This window comes from Hemiscyllium ocellatum, chromosome 29 (assembly GCF_020745735.1).
Source record: "Hemiscyllium ocellatum isolate sHemOce1 chromosome 29, sHemOce1.pat.X.cur, whole genome shotgun sequence".
NCBI classification, from domain to species: domain Eukaryota; kingdom Metazoa; phylum Chordata; class Chondrichthyes; order Orectolobiformes; family Hemiscylliidae; genus Hemiscyllium; species Hemiscyllium ocellatum.
In genome coordinates, this window is record NC_083429.1 from 50,483,275 (window position 1) to 50,504,147 (window position 20,873).

The 20,873-nt window shown below is 42.1% G+C and overlaps 1 protein-coding gene across 1 annotated transcript; it reads right to left on the minus strand.

Annotated features, from left to right (window-relative positions):
- Positions 1–1,227: 1,227 nt before the first annotated feature.
- LOC132829637 (interleukin-20 receptor subunit alpha-like) lies at positions 1,228–18,498 on the minus strand. The gene is made up of 7 exons (XM_060846956.1): positions 18,228–18,498; positions 13,365–13,491; positions 7,519–7,700; positions 5,660–5,829; positions 3,867–4,017; positions 2,694–2,821; positions 1,228–1,829 (listed from the first exon to the last, which is right to left on the minus strand). Exons 1-7 carry the CDS (start codon positions 18,274–18,276, stop codon positions 1,254–1,256), a joined length of 1,383 nt encoding a protein of 460 aa, XP_060702939.1. The 5' UTR covers positions 18,277–18,498; the 3' UTR covers positions 1,228–1,253.
- Between the last annotated feature and the right edge of the window lie 2,375 nt (positions 18,499–20,873).

Here is a 20,873-nt window from a genome sequence, read left to right on the forward strand (position 1 = left end):
ACCCAGAAAGAGTCCATTTGGCCCATCACCCAGTGCAGCTCCCCATCGCACAATCTAATCAGTGATATTCTCCTGCTCAAACAACTAAAATCCTGGAAGTTTATTTGCCTCATGTTTTCATACAATCCACTTTAGAGGTTATCGATCGTCTGCACATCCATCATTCTCCTGGGTAATGAGTATTGGGTCATCACCCCATTGTAAAAATATTTTTCCTCTCATCTCCCTTGGATCTCATGTCTAGTTCTTAAACCTGTGACCCTTAATCCTTGTCCTGTCAGCTACAGGTACATTTCTTTTGCTTACCTATTTAAACCTGGCATAATCTTGTACACGGGTCGAGAGTGTGGTGCTGGAAAAGCACAGCAGGTCTGGCAGCATCTGAGGAGAAGGAAGATCGACGTTTTGGCAAAAGGCTTTTGCCCAAAATATCAATTTTCCTGCTCCTCGGATGCTGCCTGAACTGCTTTGCTTTTCCAGCACCACACTCCCGAATATTGCATGCAATTCTGGTCTCCTTCCTATCGGAAAGATGTTGTGAAACTTGAAAGGGTTCAGAAAAGATTTACAAGGATGTTGCCAGGGTTGGAGGATTTGAGCTACACGGAGAGGCTGAATAGGTTGGGGCTGTTTTTTCTGGAGCATCGGAGGCTGAGGAGTGACCTTATAGAGGTTTATAAAATCATGAGGGGAAGGATAGGGTAAATAGACAAGGTATTTTCCCTGGGATGGGGGGAGTCCAGAACTAAAGGGCATAGGTTTAGGGTGAGAGGGGAAAAATTTAAAAAAGGACCAAAGGGGCAACATTTTCACGCAGAGGGTGCTGTGTGCATGGAATGAGCTGCCAGAGGAAGTGGTGGAGGTTGATACAATTGCAACATTTAAAAAGCATCTGGATGGGCATATGCATAGGAAAGGTTTGGAGGAATATAGACCAAGTGCTGGAAAATCAGGACTAGATTAGGTTAGGATATCTGGTCGGTACGAACGAGTTGAACTGGAGAGTCAGCTTCCGTGCTGTACGTTTCTATAACTGGACATAGTATGTTAATTACAGCTTTATAAAATTACAGCATCACTTTTCATTCACAACTATTTATAAAGTTCAGGCATCCATATGCTTTGGTAATTACTTGCACAGCATGTCCCACCACAGTGAAAAATAAACAAAAAGTTCAAACTGAAAATGTTTTAATAAATAAATAATTTACAAAATATAGTTGTTAAGAAGTTTTGAAATGAAAAGCTTTTTCTTATAAACCATTGTCCATTAACAATACATCATCTAAGCTGAGAAAGCCTTTTGAAAAGTCTTTGGACATGTCAATGTCAGGTATAGAAATGAAGGAGGGACAGATGTCCTGGACAGTCGGACCTTCAACACTGCTTTCAGGCTGCATGGAGACTGCGTCAGTCTGAGCTGTTTGCTTTTGATAACCTGATGGATTGATGCTTCCCATCCCAGCAATAGGTATGTTCAATACCTCAGGGACATTTATTAAACACGATTCCTTGGGCTGAGAGTCATCCTGACTGTCCTTTGGACTGACACTCCGCTGGCTACTTGTCTCGGGGGTCTGCTGCATATAGGGATTCAATGGCTCGCAGAATACAGTCACCTGATCTGATGAGTTACCACCAATATCAATCCCACTGTCAACAGAAGACGCCTCCTTGATTTTCAGCACTGGCCATAGATCATCCTGTTCCTGCATCTTACAGGAGCTGAGGAGATTGCTGTCAGCTAGCACCTGCTGCACGACCACATCGTCTATCAGACTCAGGTAGTCCATAATGCTCAAAGACTTCTTGTTCTTGTCGAGAGATTTCTGAGAGGGGAAATAAAGTCACATATCAGGAGACATTTACGGGGAACAAATGAAACAATTTGCTTTCCACATCACCGACAAGAGGGAGAAGAGGGGCAGTTCATAATCAGTACAGAGTGCCAAGGGAGGACTGTGGGAAGGGGTGATAGAAATTGTTTTCGGGCCTGTAACGTAACGTGACCTGTGCGCCCCTCTCTGAAGGCCTGAAATTGAACATTGGGCCTCACTCAAAGTGCCTCCACAGACAGCATGAGGGCTCCATGAAGAAATTACTGGGCTGTAATATTGTCAGCAACAGCCTGTGGGGGCACTGTAACCAGAATGCAATGGAGCCGTCATTTCTTTTCCCAAAGAAATTTAATCTTTTGTTGGCAGCTTAAGCACAACAGGCCCAGCTGCCAACATGTTTTTTTTTGTCAAGTAGCAGATTTGTTCAACTGAGTATCCTTCCAGGTCATTGCACAGAAAAGGTAGGAATCACCCACTTTCATGTGTGCTTGGAGTCACATAGAGACCTGATCCACTTCGAACAGCATAGGGATAGGAGGGATCTGAAACAGGACTGGGAAAGCCTGAACACGTCCAGAGAGGGCAGGGCTTCTGGTCAGGGCTGTTTCAGGACCAATATCTGCACACAGGGAGTGGTTAACAACAGACCGGGCTAGTATGGAATAGGGGCAGGGAGGGTTGATGCCAAGTTGTTCCACTGGACTCATTGAAAGTCCCGTTCGATGTGGCTTTGAGCAGACAGTAAGGGTGAGATGTGGGGAGGAGGAATTCAGACGGAAATCGCACTCTGTAAACGTGAATTACATCAGCTGACAAAGCTTCCTCAACTTTGAGTGAGTGACAAATGGGACTTACCAAAACAGTTGGGATTGTAGTTTCCTTCTTTAAATAATGCCAGCAAAACATCCCCAGGCAAAAAGAGAGTGTAAACAGTATGAAGACAGCGCTGGTGACACCATAGATGATATTGGTCATATTCGATGCTATACAAAGAAAAAAAAAACTGTCATTAAGAGAAGAAATGATTAAAAAGTAACGACAAGCTCAATTACATAGAATAAGGAACAAGAGAAGGTCATTCAGTTCAATGAGATCATGACTGACCTAACCTGACTCCACATCCCCTTGCATCCTTTGCAAGCAAAAGCCTATAAACCTTAATGTTTTTAGTGGGACAGAATTCTTTGCAGCTTCCCAGCTTCTCTCCTAGATATGCCAAATTTTAAACTTGGTGACCTGTCCATCAACAGATGGTTCCTCTCTGCCTGTATAATGAATTTGTATCAACATCCTTAAAAAAGTGAATTAAAAATAATCCCCTGAAAATTCTACGTTCCAGGGAAGAGCCTTGCCAAATTTAATTTCTCCTCATATTCTAACGTGTGGAACTCAGCACATACACAGCCACTCAAAAACACACACCACAGACACAAAAAGAGATCCATTTTCGAAAAATTTAACTGAAGGATAAAGTCGTAGAATCCCTAAAGTGCGGAAAGAGGCCATTCGGCCCATTAAGTCAGAACCAATTCTTCAAAAGGAATCCTACCCAACCTCACCTGACCTATCTCTGTAACCCTGCTTTTCCCATGGCCAATCTTCTTAGCCTGAACATCCCTAGACACAATGGACAATTTAACATGACCAATCCACCTAACCTGCACATCTCTAGATTGTGGGAGGAAACTGGAGCACCCAGAGGAACTCATGCAGACACAGAGAGAATGTGCAAACTCCACACAGACATAGTCACCCGAGGCTGGAATCAAATCTGGGTCTCTGGCGCTGTGAGGCAGCAGTGCTAATCACTGAGTCACCATACCACCCAAAAAGGGAAACTGTCAAGAGTCAATGAAGTAAATTAGAAAGAGTTGAGAGAGGGGTGAAAACTTTTGTCAGTTCACTGGCTCCTAATAATGTGGATTTGATCATTTTGACAGTCTTCTTGACCAGCACTGATAGGAGAAACTGCAAATAATGCCAATGATAACATTTGTGAATTGATGGCACACTGATGAACTATGTTACCTGGATCTAGGATTGGGATTGTTACACATTTCTCCTCTGTGAAGTTCCCAACTCTGTTATCCGCAATCAGTATCGCCTTCACTCTGATGCAGTAGGTTTCTCCTGGTTGCACCATTATGTTCAATTCTCTTGAGCTTTTACGTTCTTCAGACTGTTGGAACAAAAGAGGGTACATGTCATAGAAATCAGGCAAGGCAGAGCAAGTGTTCCTCCATTCCCCCATAGGATTCACTTGGTTTCGAAAGTTGAAAACAAACATTCTACAGAACTGTTAGAGGGTCCAGAGTGCCAGAGACTCGTGTGTAAACCAATAATGACAACAGTTTGGGTAGGAATTCTTTCTTTGTCTAAGAAACACATCAAATTTAGCACCCGACTCATGACACAGTTACTGGAATCATTGGGCCACATTCAGAAAGTGGATGTTACTCTGCAATGACAAGAGAAGCAGAAGCACCAAGCACCAAGCAGCTTTGAGCTTGTGGTTCTCAAAGTTCTCCCCCCATGTAGGCTCTTCCTCACTGCAGATCTGCGACTGACTAACTCACAACTCACTTTTGCTGTATCACGCAGCTGCTAGGATAATTGACATGCATCTAGACATTTAGTCTTTGTCTAACAATTCCCAAATTTCTTTCAGTTGGCCCTACACCCAAAAGTGGCCAGGTTGCCAGTGAGAGAACCATCTGGTACCAGGAATGCATCTGAGATAGTTCAGTTGGCCACTCCACCAAGAATATCCTCCATCATGAAGACCCCAGCTCACCGTTACAGCTCAATTATGGAGTTTGGGAAAATGGGAAGATGGTTTTCCCATCTGAGGGATGGTACGCTACGTCAACGCATTTCAATCTATTCTCAAATGAGGAGAAAGGAGCAGGGCTCATGATGGAGGAGTAATCAAAGCCCTATAAGTCTCTATATTCTCCAAATCAGACTTCTCGTAGGTGCTCCTTGTACAATATCCCTCTGCCAGTTATTCACTTACCTGTACAACCCTAAAATTTCAAGTCCCCTCCTTAAACCTCTTGATTTCACCCTCCCACTTTAAGGTGTATTTGCTAAAACTGCTTCTTCAACTAAGCATTTGGTCATCTGTCCTGACATCTGCTCAGATTGCGTACTTGGAAAGCAGCTGAGGACATGTCTCTGTGTTCTGGAAGCTGGAGAGAATCCAAGCTACTGGAAGTAAATGTAAGCTGCCTGAACTCAGGCCCTGAGGACCTGTGCTCCATACAGGGAGAAGCATCATTAGCCTTTATTGTCCTGTTTCGTTAAAAATTCTTATTCACTCAAGAGATGTGGACATCACTGCTGGCTAGCATTGAATGCCCAAACCTAGCTTCTCTTCTGCAAAGTGTGGGGATGACAACGTGCAACTGAAGCCAACCAGTATCTAGTGACTTCTTTGAGAACCTGTGTGAGTAAGGCCTGTATCAGGCTCATCCAGTACTGCCCTGCACTGCCCAACGCCCAGAGTCATGGCTCACGAAAACTGAACACTCTGTGATAAGGTGGCAGGATTTGTTCTCCATCTGTCCCTTTGGAGAAGGAATGGGGAAGTAGTGGTGAGGGAGAGTTGCAAATTGGAACAGGATGAGGAAAATAATTCCTGATGAAGGGCTCATGCTCAAAACGTCGACTCCCCTGCTCCTCAGATGCTGCCTGACCTGCCATGCTTTTCCAACACAACACTTTATGACTGAAGAAAATAATAGTAAAGTCTAGTTTAGCATCTGGAAAATCTCATTTTTATTAGATTGCATGGTCAGAGAATTGCAACTCGGTTTTACCTTGTCAGTGTTGTTCACATGGATATGAACAATGTACATCAAAGTGTTGTTGGTGAACACCTCCTCCATCGACCGATTTCTTCCTTTCCAATGCAAGGTGGGCGGGGAGATATTGACTCGAATCATGTCAGGTTTGGCTTCAACATTGAAGGATGGCAAACCAAAAGAAGCTGAAAGCAAATGAAATTCAAAATTAAATACAGATCTACAGCCAGGATGAAAGTAAGTATGTCAGGGAGCACTAGTGTACACGTGTATCAATGACAGTGCCAATGTTGTGATAAGTGTGCATTTGCCAGTTAATGAATGTGTCAGTAACAACATGGCGTTAAGTGCAGTTGTGACTAAACGTGCATCTGCGACTGTAAATGTGTGTGAGTTTGTGTGTGCACATGTGTGTATCCTGTGAAAGTGGTTGGCAGCATTGGTGTATCAGTGAATGTGAGTGCATCAAGAGTGAGTGAGGTGGTGGTGCATGTGAGAGGGAGAGACAGAGATAGAGAAAGAATGTGTATCCATCTGAAAGTGAGTGGGCAGTGAATGTGGATAAGTGTCCAAATTCCTGTCTACTGTTTAAAGACTTGGTGGAAATTAGCATAAGAAGAACATAGAAAGTAGCGGGTTATTTAATCCCTTAAACTTGTCCCCCAGCCAATGAGACTGTAGCTGATTTCAGTCTTCAACATCATTTCCAGGCCAAATCAATAACTCCCAATTTTCTTTAATCCAAAGTCCGTCATCTCAGTCTTAAATATATTGGATGATTGAAGGTTCATCTCGAGTGAAGAAATTTCTCAGCTCCAATTTATACAGTCAGCCCCTTAATCTGAGACGGTGTCCCCTAGGTCTAGACTCTTGTAGAGACAAGAGAAAACAGCCACAGGGTGTCTATTTTGTTACATCACCACAGAATGTTATATTTCAATAAGATCACCTCTCAGTTCTCTAAACTCCAAAGACTTTGTAGTTGAAAAGTGTGGCACTGGAAAAGCACAGCCGGTCAGGCATCGTCCGAGGAGCAAGAGAATCAATGTTTTGGGCATAAGCCCTTCATCAGTTTCTGCTCAGAACATCGACTCTCCTGCTCCTCGGATGTTGCCTGACTGGCTATGCTTTTCCAGCGCCACACTTTTCGACTTTGTTCTCCAGCATTTGCAGTCCTCACTATCTCTAAAGGGTTTGTACTCAACCGCTCATTCTCAAAATCAATCTAGTGAACCAACACTTCAGTGCTTCTCAGGTAGGTAAACATTTCCTTAGGCAAGGAGGTCTCCCAAGGTCTCAGGCCTCTTTAGGAAGCACTTCTACACACAAAGGATGGTCGTGGTTCAGAATTCTCTTCCACAAAGACATTGCTTGTGGAAGGCATTGCTAGACTAACGTATTAAGGAATATGGGCCAGAGGCAGATACATGAGCTAGACCACAGATCAGCCACGATCTCGTTGAAGGTGGAAAGCTTGAGGGGCTGAATGGCCTACTCCTGTTCCTATAATCTGCACTGATAACTTGGGCTAATACTACCTCATGTGCCAGACAAGAAAAAAATGGGAGTCAAGGTTCTTGCTTTGATCTTGAGTTTCAGGTGAGAAAACATTTGTCCTCAGCATCATCAGCCCAACACAAGCACCTTAAAAAGGTCAAATAAAACCAAAATGCTTTTGTTTTGACAGGGGCTGTGCTCAGCTCAGTGGTGAACACATTCAGTTTTTGAAAACAATGTTTAGAAAATAAATCATACATTTATTTTACATCCCCAAAGATCAAGCATTGCCATTGTGAATAGAAATCTGTTCCTTAACCATCCAGAACAATGGAACAAGTTGGCTTTATATTGTATCTTGTGCAAGCACTACTTACTGGAATCCCGGGGTTTAAAGTTGTCTGACCGTTCCCATTCCGAAGTTATGTTGCCAATGAAGCTCCGAACCCAGACGACAATCTGCACGTTAAAATCCCAGGTCTCCTGTGTGAGATCACAGTGATGGTGGGGGATTCCTGTGCAGTGTTTCACTGGGATATATGTCTCATTCCAACCATACCTGTGAGTTAATGAGGAGACAGTTCAGCTTTTGCATGTTATTAACAAGAGGCCAACATTCTCAGAAATGCCCAATTCCTTATTTCGGTTTTGTCACACTGGTTGAACCATGTTCCAGGGGTTTTCATCAATGGTGACTCCTATAATGATGATAGTAGTGGGGCGATGGATTCTTACTGGAGATGGTCAACCTCTGGCATCTGTGTGGCATGAAGGGCACTTGCCACCTTTCAGGCCAAACTCGAATATTGTCCAGCTCCGATGGCACGTGGGCAGGGACTGCTTCACTGTCTGAGGAGTTTGAGATGGAACATATCTCCAGGTCTTCCTGGTAATACCTCATTGATCAGACAATATCATCAGCATGGACCATAAGAGGAGCTGCTTGTGGAAGGGGGTTTGCTGACCTGGATGAGGGAGTCAGTATTGAACAAGAGCACTTTTCAAATAGGTTTTAAACTGAGCCCCCATTGTCCCTCTCAAGTGGATATAAAAGTCTCCACAATATTGAGAGGCCCAGTCACTAACGTATAACAAAAATGTGTGGAATCAGATCCTTCAGTCCAACTCATCCATGCCCACCAGACATCCCACTCTGACCTATCCCATTTGCCTGCACTTTGCCCATTTCTTTCTAAACCTTTCCTATTCATGGGCCTATCCAAATATCTTTTAAATATGGTAATTGTATGTGCATCTTCTGGTAGCACATTCCATACCCACACCACCCTATGTGAAAAAGTTGCTCCTGAGGTCCCTTTTAAATCTTTCTCCTCTCATCTTAAACCTATGCTCTTTACTTTTGAACTCCTCTACTTTGGGGAAAAGACCTTTGCTATTCACCTTATCTATGCCCCTCATGACTCTATCAATTTCAATATGGTTACCCTTCAACCTCCTACTCTCCAGTAAAGAGGTCCCAGCCTATCTAGCCTCTTTCTATAACTCAAACCCTCCAACCTTGGTAATATCCTCGTAAATCTTCTCTGTACCCAGTTTAGTTTAATAATGGCTGCTGCCTGACCTGCTGTGCTTCTCCAGCACTACACCCTCGACTCCAATCTCCAGGATCTGCAGTCCTCACCTTCGCCCAGTTGAATAACATCCTTCCTATAGCAGGGCAATCAGATCTGTACAAAGTACTCCCAAAGGTTGCCTCGCCAACATCCTGTATACAGTCAACACGACATTCCATGGGTGTTGGGTATCACTGGCTATTTATTGCCCATCCCTAACTGTCCTGGGGAAGGTGATTTTGGGGCACCGTCTTAAAATTATTGTGATGTGGATGCACATACAGTGCTTTGATAGTTAGGTATACAATCCATAATGTGTATGTTAAATTCAAAGACAGGCTCAGTGAGCATGTGAACATTTGGGTGAACATGAGTTGCTTTAAATAGGGACTAACCAATAACTCCCAGTCAAACCAACAGTAGTAAATTAAACAGTGTGTTCTCCTGATGGATAGTCTACGTAAGAACTTTCTTCCCCAACATAGCACAGGCACAGCCCAGTATGTTGCAAATGAACAGGTGGTCATAGACTGGGTGGCATGGTGGCTCAGTGGTTAGCACTGCTGCCTCACAGCGTCAGGGTCCCAGGTTTGATTCCACCCTCGGGCAACTGTCTGTTTGGAGTTTGCACTTTCTCCCCGTGTCTGTGTGAGTTTCCTCTGGGTGCTCTGGTTTCCTCCAACATTCCAAAGATGTGCAGGTCAGGTGAATTGGCCATGCTAAATTGTCCATAGTGTTTGGTGCATTAGTCAGAGGGGAGTGGGTTACCCTTCGGAGGGTCGGTGTGGACTTGCTGGGCCGAAGGGCCTGTTTCCACACTGTAGGGAATCTAATCTAAACTATTTCGTGATATGAACAATCAATGAATGAAGCTATGAGTTTACAGAAAAAAATGAGATAGCTTAACTAATACTTCACATAGACATAATATTTCACTAATATTTCCAGTGGGTTAACAGGTTTGCTCTTCTGATTCAGGAATGCCAACAGACAATTTGAACTTTCCTGATGGGGTTTTTGGTGCTGTGTAGGTTTAGGTGCCCTGTTGAAATCGTTTTCTACTAGCTGCCTCCTTTTAGCTTTGCTAAGTCAATTGTTGGACACTTGACACAGGAGCTGGTCATCACTATGGGCAGGCCTTAAATGTTTCTACAGTTTGGGTTCACGTAACAGTCCAAAATTGCAACACCTCTAATTTGTAACACAGTACCATTGAAAGCTGATATAAACAGAAAAGTGTCATTCAGGAAGTGATATCTAACATACTGATATGGGAGAGTGATATTAAAACTATCACTTCCCTGATCTCACTTGGGACTGATCATTTTGTGATCTATATTATTAGTCCTGAGATAAAGAAATTGATGTTTCTCTCAGTTCAACAAAGTTACACATCAATCTAATAGGGAGCTTGTAGATTATCTATGTATCATCTATAGCTGCCACAATCCCCAGCATTCTGTTTGATGTATTAATTTATACAGGGTATAGTTCCAATTTTTACAGATGACACAAAACATGGAAATCCTAGAATAATGCAGAACAGAAGGCCATCCATCCCATTGTGGCTCTACTAGAATGCAGTAAACAGTGAAGATGACAAGAACAAACTTCAGGTGGTCATTAACGTGCTGGAAAATGGAAAACTGTGTGGCAATGAAATTTAATGCTGTGAAATGATATATTTTGCTAGAAAGGATGAGAGGCAAAATAAACCAAATTCACAAGGGAGTACAAAAGCAGAGAAATTTGGGGATGGACAAATATAAATGTTGAATCTGTCAGGGCAAGAGTAACAGCTTGCTTGTCTTCAATGTAGGAAAACATTCCAAAGTGTTCGAACACAACATTTGACACTGAATCACATAAGGAAGTGCGAGGACAGCTGAGCAAAAGGTTGGTCAATGAGGCCAATTTCAAACTGTGCTTTAACTGAGCAGGTTGTCTGTGCTATACCAACCATTGCAGTTCATAGCTAAGGTGAAGAGCTCCCACCAATCCTCTTTCCCTTACTGGATCTAAGGGCTTGTTAGGCTAATAGTGGTAGAGGATGAGAGCCATGAATCTCAATTGTCCTAACTAGATATAGTTTATTGCAATAGTTACAGGTTGCATTGCCTCATGAGGCGTAACACCTAAGGCCATCAGGAAACAATGGTGGTCCATCTGGCTCCATTGGTACCTCAGCTCCTGATACCATTCTTTCCCAACCCAGACCGTGTGACATCTTCTGATTAGTTAGACCAAAATGCAGTTTCCAACATTAACCCTTTCAGAACCATCTACAACAGAGGAGACAAGTGTGAATAGGTGATGAAGTTTGGAATTCCTGAGCTTATGATCTAGGAAGCTGATGGTACAGGCATAAAGATGAATTATTTGAATTGGAAGGTCATTCAAGAGGCCAATAGTGGAAAAGCACAGATAGTGTAGAGTGGAGAAGATCAGAGACAGTGAGTGATAAGGCCATAGAGACAAAGATCAGAATAATATAATCAAGGTGTTGCTTCAAGTAAGTACAGGGGTTGGGTAAACAGGATGCTATTTGTGTAAGGCAACAGGAAGCAGAGTTTTGGATGAATTCGAGGTTAGAGGTTGTTCAACATTTGAGGCCACTCAGGAGTGTGCTGACGTAGTCAAAAGGTAACTAAAGTATGGGTGAGGCCTTCAGCAGCAGAGGAGCTGAGGGGGGTGAAATAGAGTGAGATTACAGTGTGGAGATAGGTATAAATGGTGATGGCACTCAAACGTGGTTACCAGTTCTACTTGGGGGACCTAATATAACAGTAGGCAAGCATTCTAATTCAGTGCCATAAGTTCCCAGTGAAATGATTGAGGTGGTGATGAGGAAACATTCAGTTGAGGAGGTTGACAGCAGAGCAGATGAAGTCCTTGGCTTTATATATCCAAGAAGTAATATATAATCCAAGAATGTAATGCTAAAATATAAACAGAAAAACACTGGAAAAGCTTATCAGATAATGTCTCCTACATATTTCCAATAGCTTCTGTTTATCTTTTGGATTTACAGCATTCACTGTTTATGTCTTTTGAAGTTCTGCTAGATCTTCTTACAACTTTGGTTAGGCTCTAGTTGGAATATCATGATCAGGTTTTGCACCGTTCCTTCGGACAGATGTCAGGACCTTAGAGGGAATGCAAAGGAAATTCACCAGAATGGTGCCAGGGATGACTGACTTCAATTATATGGAGAAAAGCCAGAGTTATTCTTGGAGCAGGGAAGATTTGATAGGAAATGTTGAAAATTATGAAGTACTTTGAAACTTCAATCATCTAGAAGGAAGGGTGTTGTAAATCACATCAGTGCAGTTTGTAACAGTTTGCTGCACATAAATTAGCTGCTGTGATTCCTACTTTACAACAGGGACTACCTTTCAAAAACATCATTTAGAGAGCAATTTTAGGAATTCTGAGTGTGACAGGTGCTATATAAATTCAAGTTATTTTCTATTTTTAATTGGCACCCATCTCAAAACAAGACAACTGCTTTTGAATTCAAATTCAAATTCAGGATCTGGTTACAGTGGTTTTTGTTTTCAAATTACAGAACATGCAAAGCACATGACCAGAATTCTCTCAGTTTCGGTTTCTTCCTAAAAAATATCTGCTTACTTTCTAGTTCTTAAACTAAGAAGGCCACATCAAGTACAGACTAGGAAATTGTTACAGGAGAGAGAAACAGATACTTTTAGGCAAAATCTCCAATAAAACCTTTTGTTCACTATGTTTCCTTTACTGGTGAAGTATTGTCTTATGTAAAAGAGACACTGAATTCTCACTGGATGAACAGGTTCCATGGACGCAGATGACCTCCAATACATGGCCACAATGAATTATTCTCCATCAATTAATCAATGAAGTAAATGGTTGCAGAATAAAGTTGAGAAATTCATCACGGACATTAAAAACTTTGAAGCCTGATTGTCATTGTAGTGCAGGAAACACCATACCTCCCACAAACAGAAGGGGCATAAGGATCATTGATTTTCCAGTGACATTAGTTGTAGGTAAACATTACTCAGGATATTGAGACGGACTTTGCTCCAAATATTCATGTGGAATGTTCTGTGCTCCCAGTTATCTGAAAAACAGCAGCTCCCACTGTGCAGCATCCCTTCTGCACTGAGTTGAAGAGTGAGGATAATGTTGCTTGGAGATGTTTTTCTAATCAACCCATACAGCAATGTTATTACACATGTCTGGAGCAGGTACGACTTGAACCCAAGCACTCCCGTCCCACCCTGGTTTAGAGGTAGGGACACTACCACTGTGCCACAACAGCCCAATAAATGCTGTTTGGACCCAATTTCCCTGAGCTGTGTATGAACTCAGGACCTTCAGTTCGGGTGTGAGCCCACTTGCTTTCAAAGCTCACCTCCAAGTTGAATCAGATGTGCTTTGACCCACGCAGCCACAATCTAGTGGGGGTCAGGAGGATTCACTGAATATGGACCAAGAGGAAAATCTTCAGCTAATTTCAAACAATTCACCCCCCCCACCTCCAATAAACGCACAACACTCCCCTCCACCACCCCAACAACACCACCCCCATCCTCCTCTGACAATGTCTACCTTAAATCTTCCGATTTACTCCTAAATTGTGACAAGGTAAACGGAAGCTTCCTTACCTACGGTACTGCACATCATAGCGAACAGCTCGTGAATAATTCACTGCTGGATCCCAATGCAAAATGTTTTCAGTATTCACAGATGTGAAACGAAGTTTTCTAGGAGGATGTAAGACAGCATCAGTTCCTGTAAAGAATATTTTAAAAAGTTGGATCACACAAGTTTCTAACAACATCTGCTCATTCTGAAAATAAAACACAGTTTAATCAGGGTATCTCAGATATCTACATATCGCTTAGAGTTATTTTCTATTGAAGACTGGAAGGAGAGCGCAACATCAATTGCATCTAAGACAAATGAACTAGGTTCCAGGTATCAGATTCTGATCGACTGACTCACGTCAGCTCTCAGACAAAGATGTTCTTACGTGTATGACAAAACCATTCTGTGTAAGAACCATGCCAAAATTCAAACCAGGATTAAATTTAAAACAATTTGACCCCAACTCGCACAGAGGAGGTTTATACACTACATGGCTCCACTGACCAGAAAACAAAAGGTTTGACCCCTCTTTCCTGATCAAGTAGGAGTTGAAAAAAAGAGGTCTGCAGATGCTGGAGATCACAGCTGCAAATGTGTTGCTGGTCAAAGCACAGCAGGCCAGACAGCATCTCAGGAATAGAGAATTCAACGTTTCGAGCTTATGCTCGAAACGTCGAATTCTCTATTCCTGAGATGCTGCCTGGCCTGCTGTGCTTTGACTAGTAACACATTTGCAGCAAGTAGGAGTTGCGCTTAGTAAGAGAATTGCTATACACAAATGAAAGTTAATTCTATTATGGCTTAACTAGCGAGCTCAACATTTAAAATCCTTGCAACGATCCCTGGTTAAAGGTGGCCTGACTTCAAGACAGGATGGTTTGTTTGGCATTGGATGCAAAGGGGATTGATTCTCTCTATTCCAGTTTGTACCACTGAAACTGATGGGAGTTGCAGGATGAAGGGTGGCCCTTCTGTGGTAAAGTAGAACATGAGAGCCTACTGCTTAATGTGTCAGATTTGAAATTGAATAATTCAGAACTTACAGCCCAGAAACTGATTATTCTGCCAAAACATCTCTGCCTGTGTGAATCCTCTTCTCAAGTCTCCTCCCACCTTACTTCATCGGACTCCATCACAATATCCTTCTATTCCTTTCTCCTTCACATACTAATCCTGTTTCCCATCAAGTAAATCTGTTCGCTTCAACTATTCATGTGATTTCCACTAAATAAGTTTCATATTCTCACCAAACTCCCAGTAGACATGTCCTCCTGAATTCTTACTGGATTTATCAGTAACTATCATTTGTTAACGGCCCCTAGGTTTGGTCTGCCTCAAGTGGAAACATCCTCTCTGTATCTATCCTATAAAATCTGTTCAGAATGTTATAGATTTCAACCAAGTAACCTCTTAGCTTTATGTCTTTGAGAGTTCAAAACCCACTGCGGGCGTAAATAAATCTGAATTTAATAAATTTGCAAATTAGTGACAAACTAGTTGTAATAACCAAGTTCAACTTGTTCACTAATATCCTGCCATCTTTTTTGGGCCTGACTGACTATGTTTGCATTAAAAGTGGCAACTAAGGGTGGGTGATATCACCCTCATCCCAGGAACAATTAAGAAAAAAAATCCATCCCCTACTGCAAATGTTTAGTTAAGTGACTACTGTCCTCTCACTGGCTATGAATTGTATGGTCATCAAAAGTCCCAGGATCATGGGTAGAGAGTCCCAAAAGATTTGAGAGTTAATGAGGTTTACTTTAGCTGACCTCTGTCCAAAGAGCAACTGGGGAACGTGAATCCTTTTGAGGTGAAATTTGGGGCGAAGGGAGTGACTGGGGAGTCAGAGTTGGAGAGTGTTCCTCCTCCTCATTGCTATTCGGTAACATGTGTTAGAGATGTACATGGTTACCTGATGAGGATTACATTTGCTCATGACATTTCCACAGTCTCATAAGTTGCTCACCTCATTTATAAGAGTCACATAATGACCACTAGCATTAGGTGCTGGATGGAGGCCACATCAAATTATGAGTCAGAACAAACAAGAAAATGAATAATAATGATATGAACCATGTGAGTTACAAAGAATTGAATTAAAAGCAAAATACTCTGGATGCTGGAGATCTTGAAATGAAACAAAGTGCTGGAGAAATTCCACAGGTCTGGCAGCTTCTGTGAGAGAAAAAGGTTAAGTGTGAGTCCGATGTGATGCTTCTTCTGAACTCAGTTGTGAAGAGTCATATCAGACTTAAACCATCAACTTTGTTCCTCTTTCTACAAGTAATATTGATCTGCTGAGCTTCACCAGCACTTTCTGTTTTTATATTGGGAATTGAAAATTGACAAAGCTAGGGGATATACATCATCTCATTGGCAACTTCAGCTGAGTACCCAGATAAACTATTAAATATTTCAGTCATGGGCTTTAAAACAAACAAAAACCAGAATTGCTGGCAAAGCACAGCAGGTCTGGCAGCATCTGTTGAGAGGGAATGTTTCAAATCCAACGACCCTTCTTCAGAACAGGACGTGAGCTTTTACTGGTCAAGTGTTTACCAGTTTCATATCTAACCCACTTGAATCCAGCTGAGGAGTAGCAGATGGAGTTTAATTCAGATAAGCTGCATTTTGGGAAAGCAAATCTTAGCAGGACATATACACTTAATGGTAAGGTCATAGAGAGTGTTGCTGAACAAAGAGACCTTGGAGTGCAGGTTCATAGCTCCTTAGAAGTGGAATCACAGGTAGATAGGATAGTGAAGAAGGCTTCTGGTATGCTTTCCTTAATTGGTCAGAGTATCAAGTACAGGAGTTGGGAGGTCATGTTGCGGCTGTACAGGACATTGGTTAGGCCACTGTTGGAATACTACGTTCAATACTGGTCTCCTTCCTATCGGAAAGATGTTGTGAAACTTGAAAGCGTTCAGAAAAGATTTACAAAGATGTTGCCAGGGTTGGATGATTTGAACTATAGGGGAAGTTTGAATATGCTAAAGCTGTTTTCCCTGGAGCATCAGAGGCTGAGGGGTGACCTAATAGAGGTCTATAAAATCATGAGGAGCGTGGATAGGGTAAACAGACAAAATCTCTTCCTTGGCGTGGGGGAGTCCAGAATTAGAAGGCATAGTTTCAGGGTGAGGGGGAAAGATATAAAAGATTCCCAAGGGGCAACGTTTTCACAAAGAGGGTGGTATGTGTATGCAATGAGCTGCCAGAGGACGTGGTTAGTTCAATGGCAACATTTAAAAGGCATTTGGATGGGTATATGAATAGAAGGGTTTGGAGGGATATGGGCCGGGTGCTGGCAGATGGGACTACATTGGGTTGGGATATCTGGTCAGCATGAACGAGTTGGACTGAAGGGTCTGTTTCCATGCTGTACATCTCTATGACTCTAAGTGGCTGAGAAATTGCTCGGTTCATGGGATGCCATCAGCTACTAGGATGAACCCAGCATAACTGTAGAGGTCACTGAACTCAAAACATTAATTCTGCTTTCTCTCCACAGATGTTGCCAGACCTGCTGAGTTTCTCCAGTGTTTTCTGCTTTTGTTTCAGATCTTCAGCATCCACAGTTTTAGTTTGTTTCATTATAAACGGATCAAGTTGGTAACAATGAAATCCAATCCGAAGTAACCAAGTCTAATGCAACAAAACCAAATTTAACTATCATAACCAGATTCAAGCCATCACAGGAAAGTTCAACTCAACACCAGAGTGCAACCAAAACAATAGCAATCAAAACATCTTGAAAATTATTCCTTCTTTAACCCCAAGAGTCAACTGTGATCCCAGTTGAAATCAAATAACATTTCATAGAATGGTTGAAATCTGCAAGACTCTTTAGCACACTGAACACCGGGGAAAGTGAGGACTGCAGATGCTGGAGATCAGAGCTGAAAATGTGTTGCTGGAAAAGTGCAGCAGGCCAGGCAGCATCCAAGGAGCAGGAGAATGAACCCTGAAGAAGGGCTCATGCCTGAAACATCGATTCTCCTGCTCCTTGGATGCTGCCTGACCTGCTGCGCTTTTGCAGCAACACATTTTCAGCTCTGAACACCTGGGGAATCAGGAACATAGAATCAATAATCTGAGTTTCTAAATAGCCGACAACAGTAGATAACTCAATGCATTGTCTTTTATCCATTTGCTTCTAACAATGCAAGGTGCCATGAGAAGAAACAGTTAGAATTACATTCAGAATGCCTTCACCTCAAATCCTCTCCCACCCGTTAATTGGAGCAGGTTTGAATTGAATTCACCGCAGTTATATAAACAGGAAAGTTGTTGCACAATTTTGTTTGGACTCGTTAATGGTGGACCTTATAGTCAATTATTCCTTTTTTTTGGGGAGGTGGTGGGCCAAAAACACCAGACCATCAGCCTTGGTGGGGAGGGGGATCTTGTGGTGGTACTGTTCAAGTCCCATCTTTCCTGGAAGCCAGACAAACACGTCTCAAAAGTTGACGAAATAAAAATATCTCGACTAAAGTAACTGAAAAAAATACTAAATCAGTGACCATTGCCACATTACAGTTTGTAGAATCTTAATGTGTGCAGACTATCTGCTATTCTTTCTGTACTACAATAGTGACTACACTTGAAAAGTCCCATTGTGTAAAGATGCTTGGGACAGCCTGTAGCCACGAAAGGTGCTATACAAACGCAACTCTTTCCATAACAGGCCGAAACTCTAAAACCAATGTACCCAAAGAAACCGAGTTTCTGTCTACCGGACACGTTCTATCTCAACATGCTAAACAAACACTGATCGCCAAGACTACACGGCTGTAACTATAAACAGAAAATGAAGAGATTAACTGTGTTTTGTTCACAGACCGTGCAGTAAATAAGGATCTGTTGTCCGGACCTACCGTACAGGTTGAGCATTACCAACAAGAAATGTGTAGCACCCATTCCCATTGCTGTTCACAGTGAGCAGTTAACTCCACACTGTCTCCAGTTGTACTGTCAGTACTCAGCGCTCATTTGCAGCAGGTATAGGCGTAGGAGGGAATCGACAAACGTCAGCTTCCGCCTGTGAATTTCCTGCCTGGGACACAGCTCACGAGGAGGGAATTTCCTTCCAACTCTCCCTCGAACGAACCCACGGCCAAAACATACGCGGAAACAGTGGGAGAGAATGTTCGCTTCTGCTTAATGACCGAAACTAAATATTAGATAACTCGTACAACAGAACCAAATTTTGAAAATTATCTTGCCTTTTCCCCATTGCTTATAGCTCACTGACCCTTTCATTATAAGATATTTGTTTCAGAACAGCAGAAATGTCAGCGTCCCTATTGTAACTGAGCTCTCGTTCCCCACTGTTAAACTGGCTTGTTGTGTTTAAGAATTCCTTTAGACTTGCAGCAATATCGACCTTTTCTGCCGTCAGTCTGTTATAGTCATTACAAAAAGGCATGACAATTCAACTTTCAGATCCTTGCTTGCTCCATTGCTAAACTAGCGAAGGAACTTAACGATAAGCTGCGTTCCTTTAACGCCGGGGCTGCCCAGGGCAATTCTCAGCCAACCAGTGTTGTCCTTGAAGTGCACTCAAACATGTCATGAAGTTATGGGCAACAGACCTGTCATGCACAGCAAGATCCCAGGGACAGCCTTGGAATAAATGACCAGCTAGTTTAGGGATGAATAGGGTCCGGTGCGGTTTGAGAAGGATGACCTGCCCATTTCTTCTTGGAAGATATATCATTGGAATCTTCTACATCCTCCCGAGAAAGCTGACGGAGCCTCAGTTTTCCTATTCCTTGGATGCTGCCTAACCTGCTGTGTTTTAACCAGCAACACATTTTCAACTACCCTCAGTTTAAGGCTTTGTCTGAAAAGTAGCACTTTCCCTCCCCATAATACAAGGGGTACTTGAGTCACGAACGTCTGACTCATGAACACTCGTACATACGAACGTGATGCCATACATGGTTTTAATGTTTAAAGACCTGCCATGAGTATTTCCAGTATTTACAAACAGCTCCTTTACAATGTATTGTGTTTCGACAAATCGACTTGAGAACGGGCTCCAGAATGTAAACCATTAACAACCGGGGACTGCACTGGGCTGTCAGTCCATGCTAGATGCCAAGATTATAATCTATTGTGTGAAAGGATAATTAAAATTAATTAATAAATGGATTCTTAATTATTAAAATATAATGACAAACATCTTTACTCAAGATCAAATGTTGTATCTAAAGAGAGTTTGTAGAATGAGAAAAACGTGATGAATGTATTCTAACGGAATTTATATAGTCGCCAGGATGAAATTTGTGTCAAACATGCAGTTTGCTAAATATTTCAAACCATGACGCAATTTATTTGAAATCATCATTCCGCTTTCCAAACATTCCTACGTTGCTTGATAGTGATTCGCTGTCTTAAAATGTACGTTATTTTCCTATTTCTATTTCATCATCTCCTCTTAAAAGTAACTTGTACTTTGTTTTAAACAAAAAATAGAAACTGCTGGAAAAACTCAGCAGGTCTGGCAGCATATATGGAGAGGAAACAGTGTTTCGAGTCTGGTGACTCCTAGTTTTAGTGTAGCTAATAAAAAAAATACAATTACAATTTCAGATTCTTGCTGTATTGCTAAACCTTTGAAAGAATTTAGAAATAACCACTATCCTTTAGTGTGGTCTGGTCCTCAGCACTATCCAGTTAAAGATCAGTGGTAAATCTGGTCTTGCCAAGAATGAACAAATGAAAATAACATTTTCTAAAGCTTATACATTTTGAAGAAATGTACAATCATCTTGGTACTATGCACAGGAGAAGGTTGTCGGCGGGATAGGTTTGCAACAGATAGGAAGATCATGGAGGTGACCATTAATTTCTCATTTTTTTGCAGAATGTTATACGTGGCTCAAAGATGTAGGATTAGGATTTCAGTTTTGGACTTCACAGAAAATTAAGTGTTATGCACGGGGGGGGGGGGAAATTCTCTTATTTCTGGTTACTCCTTTATAATTTTGAAGAGATGGTGAGATGGAGGGAAATACCCACTTTGTGTGTGAATTTACTCGATTCCCTTGAGACAAGTCAACAGGCAGCACAATGCTGGACAAAGAGGGAAATTCTGCCAGAATTGTTTGGTTTTAAACTCGCTCATTTTTCTAGGCTGACAATATTAAGGAGATCTCTGACAAAATTACTTTGTAAATTCTGAGCCAAAATTAGTAAAAGGCATCGCTATGTAATAGTGTTCAGATTCAGCCCAGCCTGTCCCCAGGTCATCAGTTTCCTCTTTTTGGGTAATTTCAGTTAGCTCTGTAAAGAAAATTCAACTTGTTTCCGTGTCCGTTTTCATAGTTAAAACAAGTTTTTATTTTCACTTTTAAGTTCCCATTTGTGTTTTTTGAGGAAGGTTTTTAACTTAATGTCAGCACATCGATACTTCTGATACCAGAGCAGAGACTTTTCCGAGAAGGGATGAGGAACTATATGAAGAGCCTTAGCTTGCAATGGTAGACAGCCACAGTCTCCCGGGTGGTGTCCTCCTA